General features: G+C 33.5%; 1 protein-coding gene across 3 annotated transcripts in view; it reads left to right on the top strand.

Moving 5' to 3' along the window:
• The window catches only part of TC2N (tandem C2 domains, nuclear), a 41428-nt gene that overhangs the window by 21237 nt on the left and 8129 nt on the right, over positions 1-12062 (top strand). For all 3 annotated transcript variants that reach the window (XM_058567564.1, XM_058567565.1, XM_058567563.1), the window contains exons 4-9: positions 1765-1932; positions 3034-3125; positions 4339-4414; positions 4961-5061; positions 5461-5577; positions 8377-8568. In XM_058567564.1, coding sequence (XP_058423547.1) covers positions 1765-1932; positions 3034-3125; positions 4339-4414; positions 4961-5061; positions 5461-5577; positions 8377-8568 — 746 coding nt within the window. The remainder of the gene's footprint in view (positions 1-1764; positions 1933-3033; positions 3126-4338; positions 4415-4960; positions 5062-5460; positions 5578-8376; positions 8569-12062) is intronic.

Genomic DNA, 12062 nt, shown 5'->3' with positions numbered 1-12062 from the left:
TTTGAGTTCTTTCATTCAACCTTATATTTGTGAGATTCATTCAAATTATTAGTAGCTTCAGTTTGTTTTCATATTTGTACAGTAAGTGTATATCTGTTCTATTGTAACCTAAATAACATGATAGACAGTAGTGTTTGTGTATAGCATACTAAAAGGTGTTTTTATGTGGTAAGTATATACTACAGTTTACCTAGTTTACTGTTGATAGACATTTGAGTTTTTTCCAGTTTTTGGCTATTATGGATAATATGAACATTCTTGTACTTGTCTCTTGGTGCACATGTGCAAGCATTTCACTTGTGTGTATGTCCCAGAATGGCATTGTTGGGTCATAGGGTATAAGTATCTTCAGCTTTAGTAGAAATTGCCAAACTGTTTTCCACAGTGATTGTATCAATTTACGTTCCCACCAGCAGATAATGATAGTTCACACTGCTTTACTTTCTTGCTAACACTTGCTATTGTCAGGCTTTTTAATTTTCACCATTCCCGTGAGTGTGTGGTAGTATCTCATTGACGTTCTAACTTACATTTCCCTCATGACTAATGAAATTGAGCACCAGGTCGTGTTTATTGACTAATTGGGTAGCTTCTTTTCTGAAGTGCCCGCTTAAGTCTTGAGCCAGTTTATATATAGGCTTGTCTGTCTTTTTCTTATTGATCTGTGGGAGTTCCTCGTATATTCTAGGTGTGAGCCCTTTGTCAGTTATATTTGTTGCACATATCTTCTTCAACCACTCTATGGGTTACCTTTTTGCTCTCTTAAATAGTCTTTTGACAAATGGAAAATTTCAATTTGAATGTAGTTCAGTTTATTAAAATTTTTTTATTATTAATGCTATATTCCATTTAAGAAGTACATCCTTGCCCTAAGGAAGTGAAAACTGTCTTATAAATTTACTTAAATATAAAAGTTTTATTGGTTTGCCTTTAACATTTACTTTAGATCTACAAACCACATGGAATTAGTTTTTTGTGAATATGTTTAGTTGGAATGAAGGTTTTTTCCCTATATCAATGTCTAATTGCCTTATCACCGTTCAGTGAAAAGACCATTCTTTCCCCACTGTTGTGCGGTGCCATATTGATTATAAATCAAGTGTCCATAAAATGGGTGTCTCTTTCTGGGCCTTCTGTTCTGTTCCACTGATCTTATAACTGTGCCAATATTCTGTTCTTAATATCCAGTAGAGCAAATCTTTCAGTCTTGTTTTTATTCTTAAAGGTTATCTTTTTATAGTTCTTCTTGGTCCTTTTAATTTCGATATAAATATTTCCTATTCAATTTGTTATTTGATTTCTAACTTTATTGCATTGTGGTTAGAGAATATACTCTGTATGATTTCAATCCTTTAAAATTTTTTGAGACTTACTCTGTGTATCTCAGCATGTAGTCAGTTTTCATAAATGTTCTGTGTCTTTATGAAAAGAGTGCATCTCCAAAAAAAAGATAATCTTCTTACTTAAAAGATGTTCTTTGTGTAAGTAGAATAATAAAAGGAAACTTAGGTCACAAAATATAGAATTGTCTATGGGGCAAAGAAAAATGCCAAAAATTTACCAGGCTGTCTTGAGAGCAGGGTTCATGGCTGATCTCTCCCAGTTAGAGCTCAGTAAATGTGTGCTTATTGTTTTAGATACAAGTGCATGTGATTCAGTGTTACTCGAGACAAAATTTTTTTGCCTTTGCCTTGGGTGCACCAGCTGTTGGCTAATAACTCTAAGAAAAGGATGTTGTAAAACTTGAGAAACACTTGCTTTCAGGATCTGCCAGAGCATCTTTTGGAGATCGAAAGGTAGAACTTGCCAGTTCCTTCCAGCATGTACCTAGCTATGACGTGTATAACCCATTCTATATGTATCAGCACCTTTCACCTGATCTGAGTCGGCGCTTTCCTCCTCGTTCAGAAGCAACGAGACCATATGGATCAGGTATGAAAATTTTTTTTTTCTCCTCTTTATGTTTGTCTTTAACAAATGTAAAAATCAAATAACAAATGTAAAAATCAAATGAAATCTAAGACACTGGAAGAAATGATTCATGTTATGAAAAACAATTTAAAAATAAGAGAAAAGCAGGCTCTAGAAGTGATGTGATAAACATCATGACTTTTCCAAGATATTATATCTAATATGAAAATTGAAAGATTACTGAGTTATATGTGTTGGTAGTTCCAAATTCCATTTTATTGGTCCTTTTTTGAAAGAAGTTTTGTTTTCAGATTATTTTGTATATATTTTATATATCATCTGTCCATTCATAAATTCTGCAACAGATATTTACTAGCTTTTTTCTTTTCTGCCCTGTTCAGTGAAAATGATGAATCTGGAAACTCATGATATGATTAGAAATATAAACAAAGAAAATAGAAAATGCCTAAATGAGTTTAGAACTTTCTCAGTTTCATATTTGAGACCGTATCAGTTATAGTCTATCTTTTACATATCTGATTCAAAAAATTCTCACTGTTTTTCAGGTTTTTGATATATATAGTTAACCACTGAATTCAGGGTGAAGTACTGAAAATAAAGCTGAAGTATTTATTTCAGTGTTTATTTCAGCACTGCACTAGAACACGCAATTAGTATTCAGATTCTATTCTTCAAGGATTTTACACTTTAGGAGGGAAACTAGAAATACGGGAGCACGGCACTGATTTTTTTTAATGTAATAAGTGCTCATTAAATAGTTGAATTGCATTCAGCACAGAGGACTTACATCCTCTTAGATTATTCTTCTGGGATGAAGAATTGAGTAGCGTAAGCAGAAAGAATGAATTTTCCCTGCACGTTATTTGATGTGGATATGAAAATGTGTTGTTTGTTTATGTTGGTTTCTGTTTCAAAAAAAAAGTAAAATAATTGAAAAAAAATCTTTTTAACTTCATTAGAAGACTTTCTCTCTTAAATAGACTTGTATATAATATTCATGATATATTGCTATAGAGATTTAGTTCATTGTAATTAAGTAGAATTCCGGTGTTTCTTCTTCTTTACTATAAAAATAAGTAATTTTCTTATGTCCCTTTGTAGTTTGTGATTTAAGGCCCAACAAACTTCCTGGTTCCCCTGGGCTGAGCAGGTCTATGTTTGATCTTACCAGTTCACCTCAGCGGTTCATCCAGGTAAATTATTTATGTAAATTTAATTATATGTGATAATTTATTTTCAAGCTAAAAATTCAGAAATGTGTGAATTAGAAACAACATGTGTATCTTTTGTAGATGTATCTATTCTACTATCTGCCTTATAAACTCTTGGCATTTCCCATGTGCATTATTTTAGGAAGCTCTCGGTTGAATACTAGAAGGCGGTAATTTTTTCTTTCGTTTGTGTTTTTGTGAACCCTATGTCTCTCGGTTGGTGTGTGCTCAGGCAGTCTTGAGGCAATTGGAATTTAAAATGATGTAGTTAAAAGAGCTTATTGATTTAACTTTCCTTATTGAACATAATTACCTGGTTAGTATTTCTATTGAGATGTAAGACTTTATTCATTAATATCAACACAGTATCCTCCTATTTTTGAAATAGAATTGAGAATTTTTTGATATTTAAAAAAAGTGTTTCTTTTTTAATACAAGTAAACCGTGATAATTATTAAAAAATTAGAAAGTAGACTTAAGCAAAGTAAAATGACAAATCACCTATATTTCTATAATTGAGAGTAGAAGCACTGTGAAAATATTGTTATATATGTTTGTGGACTTTTTCCCATGTGAATGTATAAACATATATTTTGTTAAAATGGAAGTGTGTTCTAAATAATCCTTAATTATCCTCCGTTGAGTTAATTTTTTGCAAACTTAATTCTTTATAGCACCAGTTCTTTAACATGCATCAGAATTGTTTGGAGAGCTTGTTAAAATACAGATTGCCAGGCCTCATCTCTAGAGCTTTTGGTTCAGTGGCTCTGCAGTGGGGCCTGAATTTGTAGTTCTGGCATGTTTCCAGGTGATGCTGAAACTCCTGGACCACAGGGACCATGCTTTGATAACTGCTGCTTTACAGGTTTTTAGGTAACAGGGCGCTTCCAAATATATTCTGATTTTTATTAGTACTTTCAAGTGTGAAATATAAGCAGTAATTCTCTTCCTCCTTATTACAAAACCAAACCAAGAACAGCAAAGGCTTTCCCATATTAAGATATTTAAGATTTTTCTGATAACCACGCAAAAGGCTTTTTTCCTCTTTACTGTCTAAAAGTGGGAAATTCTGATCAGTAACACTGTCAGAATGGTTAGCATGCAGTTTGTTACTAGGGTGGGTATTGGGGCATAAATTTCAGAATCCTTAAAATTTGATATGCAATTTCTGACTAAAGAAGAATTTTATTTGTAGAGACATGATTCATTGTCCAGTATGCCCAGTAGTTCTTCGTCAAGGAAAAATTCTCAGGGGAGTAACAGAAGCCTGGGTAAGGAATAAAGTATCCTATTTTTATATTCTTAAGGGAATTATGTCTACCCAATAGTAATTTGAAAGTACATATGGTAAGGTAAAAAAACCTCTAGATGATTATATCTACATTGGCAGTGTTATCTGCATATGAGTACACAGATCAGATGGTCCATTTTTTAGTGTTCAGGCATGAATGCATCTTTAAAAAAAAGGGAGACAGTTAAATATCTTTTGTTTGTTTTAAAGTATATTAGTGAAGGAACTTCCTGAAACATACAATATTAACCCATATCAATGTTATATGGGAAGGTTTTTCTTAGTTTTAACGTAAATCCCTCAGGGTATAATTAGGTTAAGTTTTTAAGCTGTGTACTTTTTATAGTATATCTTCCCCCTAGCACTTCAACAAAAACATTGAAGTGTGATTTTTGTCTTATTAAATTGACAATTAAAAAAATTGTAGCATTTTTAATTGTGTTCTTAAAATTGGATTGTATCAAAGCTTGATTGGGTTAGAAAGATTGCCTAGCATTTCAAACATCTTTGTCCTTGTACAATTCAGATACAATTACTCTATCAGGAGATGAAAGAGAATTTGGGAGATTGAATGTGAAAGTGTTTTATAATTCTTCAGTAGAACAGATCTGGATCACAGTTTTACGGGTAAGTTAATTAGTTAATACCAACTTTTCTTACAAAGTTGAATATTTAGACATTATGAGCATCTGCTGTTGCTCTCTTCTGGAGAATGGAGCCAATACCTTCTTTGGAATTTAGGGTTCTTCAGTATTTTGCAGAAGATAGTATTTAATAAAGAATCTAAAGAAAATAAATCTGTAGGTGTGATGGAAGTTTATTTGTTTTTAACCTCAAGAAGGAAATTGACATGGTGTCTAGAACGTTAAATGTCAAGTTATTTTAATGTAGATGAAACAAGAGGTCTCAGTGGACTCAAGTTTACTGTTATAGTTTTTATCTGAAGTCATTAACTCAAGAAATACATCAAATATTTATATTGTCAGTGTCCTTTGTAAAATTCAAACGTATTTTTAATTTTTTTAGTGCAGAGATTTAAGTTGGCCCTCTAGTTATGGAGACACTCCTACTATTTCTATAAAAGGAATACTAACATTACCCAAACCAGTGCATTTCAAATCTTCAGCCAAGGAGGCCTCCAGTGTAAGTAGCTGTTTGTGTTTGAATTTCTTTTTATGTTTTTCTCGTATTTGTCACTTTAACCCATGTAAAGAATTGGAATCAGAAAGTGGTTTATTTTGGGGAAACTACAAATTGTGTATCCCTTGCTTTTTAAAGATAATTTTGAGCCTCAAAAATATTTGATATTTCATTGTCCAGTATTCATACATTTTAAAAAGAAAATCTGAATCACTAAAATATGTAGAAAATGAATAATATCTAAGAAAACTACTTTTTTTGTATGAAAGGAAAATAATGTCTATATTTTCATCCTCTCTGCCCCCACCCTACTTTGGCGTTGAGAAATAATGGCATGATTACAATCAATTTCTTTTGAATACTTCCAATTATGATAGCTGGAAGACTTAGAATTCTGAGTTTGGTTTTATAGATTCTAGATTTCACATTAACTTAAATATATCTTCATTTCTGTCTGCTGATATGGATTGAAAGGTTAGTATTTTTCCATGCAAATGAAAGGTATCTTCTACAAGAACATATGTAAAAATAAGGTAATTCAAATGACTAATAAACATGAAAAAAAATCTATTCTCACTAGTAATCATAGAAATACAAATTTAAATTACATGTTACTTTTTCTTTTCAATCTTTCATTTTTCTCTTTTTTTGCTTATTAAAATTAGGAAAAATTTTACAAGTACTCTAGAACACACAACTTTCTGGAAATTATTTTGACAATTCACATCAAAACCTTAACATATTTATACTTTTTATCATAGTAATTCTACTTGGAATCTGTTCCATGGAAATAATCCGAAACACAAAAAAGTGTATATATATGTAAAGTATTCTTGGCAGTTCTGTTCATAGTGGAGAACTTGGAAACAATCTAAATGTCTCCTATAGGAGAATGGTTGAGAAAACTCATGGCATACCAAGTGTATTAGTTTCCTAGGGTTTTTGTAACAAAGTATCACAAACTAGATGGCTTAGAACAACAGAAATGTCTCTGTCGCAGTTTTGGCAAAAGTCTGAAATCAAGGTGTCAGCAGTGTTGGTTCCTTCTCTGAGGGAGAATCTGTCCCATGCCCTTCTCCTAGCTTCTGGTGATGGCTGGCAATCCTTGGTATTCCTTGACATTCCTTGGATTCGCTCTCATCTCAGCGTCCATCTTCACATGGCGTTCTCCCTGTGTCTCTGTGTTTTCACGTGGCCATCTTCTTATAAGGACACCAGTCATATTGGATTAGGAGTCTATCTATTACAGTATGACGTCATCTTAACTTCACTAATTACATCTTCAATGACCCTATTTCCAAATAAGGTCATATTCTGAGTTACTGGGGGTTAGGACTTCAACATATCTTTTTGAGTGGACACAATTCAAACCATAACACCAAGCGACAGAGTACTAGGAAGCTATGAAATAATGTTTAGGAAGAGTGTTTAAGGAAATGGAAAAATGTTCTTAATAAGTGAAAAGGCAGTAATCAAAATTGATGTATTTGTATTAGCATCTCACTTTACGAAGATGTGGATTATAGAAAGTCTAGATGGAAATAAATCTTAACTCTGGTTATAATCCTGACACTCAGAGATGAATACTTCCTGAGTTAAATAATTTTGCTTTTTGATTTTCAAATAAAGCTAAGTTAGCTTAGGAAAGTTAGGAAAAAAATGTTCTCCCGTTGAAACTTGCATGGAATCTTACTTTTAAAATTTATTACTATTTATCAGGTTGTTTGGGAAGACCCCTATTGTGGCAAAATGTGAAGTAAACCAGCACACTTGCTTCATTTGTAAGCTCATTGCTTCTGAGTTTAAAAATTAAACATTTTATGTAACTGTATTATTGGTGTGATCCTATGGTTTGAGACTCTGAAAGAAAAAGATAGCTTAAGTGGTTGGGAAGTTCTCAGAGACACAATTCTGACTACATAGACATAAGCAATTATAATAAAAGTGAAATTTGGGCACAATATCTAAAATATTGATATTATTTTGCCTTTTCAAAAGGCAAAAAAAGCTCCTTTTTGAACAGATGCTCTAAAGATGGAAAGAAGGAAGTGTATAGCAAAGAACAGTCTAGTGTCAAAAGGGTGTTAGCCCATGGTAAACCAAGGTTTGAAAAATATTAAAAGTAATAAAAAGAACATTTGAAAATATTCCGAGCATGGACGACACTGACTTGCTACCTGGGGTGGATGCTTATAAGAGAAGGTAGAACTTTAAATTTATATTTTCCTTTGTCTTCTCTATCAAGGAGATTGATTTTGAGATTGGAAAGAGTGGAATGAGCATCACCAAAAGAGAAACTGAAGCCTCACGTAGGTGGGAAGAACATTAGACAAAGAATAGCTCCTTTAAAGAAATAATTCAAGTCTCTTAACGTGAACAAGTTAGATTTCGGGTACTGAGAGAGCTCACATGAGATTCTCGAACCACTCTTTTTAACTGTTGAAGAATTGTGAATAGCAAGAAAGATGCTCCAGAACCAAAGATGGAAAACAACCTCATTTTCAGAAAGGGAAAAAACTATATTCTGGTGAACTTGGTGTTGATATTGACTTGAATTCCTGACTAAGTAATTAAAAGGGTGATTTGTGAAAGTAAGAAAGGTAGTATCCAGGATAAATTCTGGAAAAATAATTCATGGCCATTCTCATTTTCATTTATATTAAAAAATATTTTTTGTTGTTGTAAAAAAATTAAATCTACTTTTCCTAGATTATAAAATGTTATTTTTGTTTATTTTGTATTGTCATATCACCCTTTTTTTCCAGTCCTTTTATTTATATATTTTGTATTTTCTTTTTTTAGACTATTGAATATATGGAAACTTTTGTATTTGCCATTAAACTCCAAAATCTACAAACTGTAAAGCTTGTATTTAAGATTCAAACCCAGACTCCCAGGAAGAAAACCATTGGAGAATGCTCACTATCACTCAGACCTCTTAGCACACAGGAAATGGATTACTCTTTGGAAATAACACCACTTTCAAAAATTTCTGTAAGTGATAGTAGTATGTAATGTTAAAAGTATTTCATACTTTTAGAATCATTTAGTGGGTGAGCTTTTGTTTGTTGGAGTATAATTTGAACCCCTAGAATATATTAGAGGATCAGGAAGGCTCTCAAGAAGCAACAATAATAATAATAATAACAATGTTATTGTTTAATAATATTTTTAAAATAATTGATAAAAGGTTGACAGAGCCCATTTTCTTCTTCATTGGGAAATAACCTTAGGGTTACCTTTTCTAGTACATTTTTTATTAATGTTTCATTCTTCAAGGGAAAATAAACCTGAAGTATGAAGAATTTTAAATTATTAATTAATTTGTTTTTAGTTTTTTTAATAGCTGATAACTTAGTAAAAGCAAGAAAGAATCATCAACTCCAAACTCAATCAGAGACTGCATTGAAATAGATTAGAAAGTTGTTTTAATCATGACTAAGCTGTATATCTGTCCATAAATTGGGTAGAATGGAGGTTCTTACAGCTGGTGTTTTTTGTAAAGAGCTTGATTATCTATAGTGCTGATTGGTTTTTGAGATCTGATATTTGTTTCTCTTAACTAGCCAGGTGGACATTGTCTTTAAATTGTTTAGAAATCCCTAGTAATTTAATTATATAGTTTCTGTGTTAGGATAACATTTATAGAAATCATTCAGAACCTTTAAAATAAAAAGTCAAATCTCTGTGATTTTAAATTTGTATAGAGTTTATATTTTACCTGCTTTCAAAAATTTTTAAGGTGACGAAGTAGTTCTTAAAGGAAGAGCTTTTGGGCTATGCTGGTCCAGTGATTTTATATGACTGAGTGTGAATGTTTCATATTATTGGCTAAAGCAAGAATAGTATGCTTTGTTTCCTGAGTTGAGGAGGAAAATTGATATTCTAGTTGTGACATTGAAAGAGCCAGACTTACATACCCATCCTCCATGCTGACAACTATTTCACCATGAGCAGCAGAACTTTCATATAGAGCTAATAATTTCTTCAGTACTAAGTTCTTGACCTTGACAAATAGTAATGTAAGTATGTACCTGAGAACCCAAATTTCTGCGTTGAATAATGTGGAAGAGACAAGGTTTGCCTGCAGAAATAGCTGACGTTTGTAGAGACTTACCATACAACTGACTTGGTCCTAAGTGATTTAATGCTCACACAAAACTTATGAGATTGCTGCTCGTTACCCCTGTTGTGGAGACCAAGACATTGAAGCACTTGCCTGAGTTCATGCAGCCAGTAGTTAGGGAGCCAGGATGTGAATGGAGGTATTCTAATTCCAGAGCCAGCTCTCTTAACTCTGCTGTGTATTGCCCCACCTAAGAAGATGTTCTCAAACATCATCAGATCATGGTTTTCTCTAAGTATGCTTAACATTTCACTGTCAACAATTCTAGGAAGACCAATAAAGTTTTCCTTTCTTTAAAAAATGATACATTGAGGGGGCCAGCCCCGTGGCTGAGTGGTTAAAGTTCTGCGTGCTCAGCTTATGCAGCTGGGGTTCGTAGGTTCGGATCCTGGGCACAGACCTACTCCACTCATCGGCCGTGCTGTGGAGGCATCCCAACATACAAAAGAGAGGAAGATTGGCAGAGATGTTAGCTCAGGATGAATCTTCCTCAAGCCAAAAAAGAGGAAGATTGGCAACAGATGTTAGCTCAGGGCAATCTTTCTCACCAAAAAAAAGAAAGAAAAAAAAAGATACATTATTCAGGAGCAGAGATCATATTTTCTATCTTCCACAGTTTTGTGCTCATTAAAAATGCACTTAATGCATACCTACTAGTTGACTGGAATTTTAATTTTGGTTATTATGAGATTGAAAACCACTTTGAATAGTTTTTCATGATCTGAATTAATATCCTGGAACATAAATTGAATTTGTGAAATAACTTTGGCAAGAAAGAAATGGTAAACCCTTTACCAAATGCTGCTCCGTTTTATGAGAGTGAACTCTACAAGTATGTAACACTAAGAAAAATTTTGCCACCTTTAAGTGTTTTTATAAGTGTTATTACATTGTGGGTACAAACCATAATAAAATTAATAAAAAATTTTTATCCATGATTTTCTTTGTGTTTTATAAACAATAAGTAACTATATATCTATATTTTAAAGCTTCAGTACATGCTTGTGTATCCTACTTGTTAGTTTTAGCTCTCTATGTGAGCTGCCACCACAGTATGTTAACTGACAAATGGGTGGTGTGGTTCCTCGACCGGGAAACGAACCCAGGCTGCGGCGGGGAGAGTGCCAAATCTTAACCACTAGACCACCAGGGCTGGCTCAGTAACTGTATTTTTTAAATGTATTTTTTAAAAATGCCAAGGACAGCAACATTTTTTTTATTCAGCAAAGGTTTTATTTTATATATGGCTACTGAATTAGTTCATGTGAAAAGATTTATTAATCCATTCTTATTCTGATTAAAAGCAAAAGCAATACATTCACCTATTGATTAGAATTCAGCATTTTTTGCTAAAATAGACACGTGTTACCATCATTTTAGACTTTTCAAGGGGGAGTCTAACCTCAACAGTTGAGTTTATACTTTTAAGTGATTTGCTTTTCACTGTCTATCTCTTGATTTCTTATGGCATGACCAATTTTAAAACACAGAATCATGTTTTTAAGACAATGCCCAAGATTCAGTCAATGGCATGTACATAGAAAGGTTCTTTTTCAATGAGCCATGAGCCAATTATTGGGGAATACTGAGCAATTATCAAATATAAAATCAAATGAAGGGGCTAGCCTGGTGGCATAGTGGTTAAGTTCACGCACTGCGCTTCAGTGGCCCGGGGTTCAAGAGTTCAGATCCTGGGTGTGGACCTACGCACCGCTTGTCAAGCAATGCTGTGTCAGGCATCCATGTATAAAGTAGAGGAAGATGGGCATGGATGTTAGCCCAGGGCCAATCTTCCTTAGCAAAAAGAGGAGGATTGGCAACAGATGTTAGCTCAGGGCTAATCTTCCTCACAAAAAAAAAAAGAAACACCAACTGAAGCATCATTCACCTGTTTTGTAGCTTTGTTGGAATCAGTGCTAGCAAAGACTTTTGTGTCTATGCTGAGCCCTAGTGAGATCCGTTAACATTATGTTCATGCTTTATTCCCATACTTGTTCTTTTGAACATGTGGACAGTAATGTTTTTGTGTTTGGACAACTTTATGTTTCCCTCTCTTATTTTTCGCTCCAAGGACCTTGGACTCCACATAAGCAGGCTGGCTTGTGTTCCATTTCACAGGCAAATTACCAACTTTCTTCTGCTGTTAGTCGCAGTTCTGAAGAACACATTTTAACGTTCCCCCTTTCTACATCTCCTTCATTTTATTGTTTGCCTCAGGTTTTCCTTTGACCTTTTCCTTATTATTTCCTGCCTTGTCACTTTCATTAGCTTCCTTCTTGCCAACTCTCTTCTTTGGCCTGCTTCCATTCAGCATAGTAATTCGGCTCTTAATCCACACATCTGTTCGTTGCAGTAATCCTTT

This window comes from Diceros bicornis, chromosome 24, assembly GCF_020826845.1.
Source record: "Diceros bicornis minor isolate mBicDic1 chromosome 24, mDicBic1.mat.cur, whole genome shotgun sequence".
NCBI lineage: Eukaryota > Metazoa > Chordata > Mammalia > Perissodactyla > Rhinocerotidae > Diceros > Diceros bicornis.
This window is presented reverse-complemented; position numbering and strand designations above follow the sequence as displayed.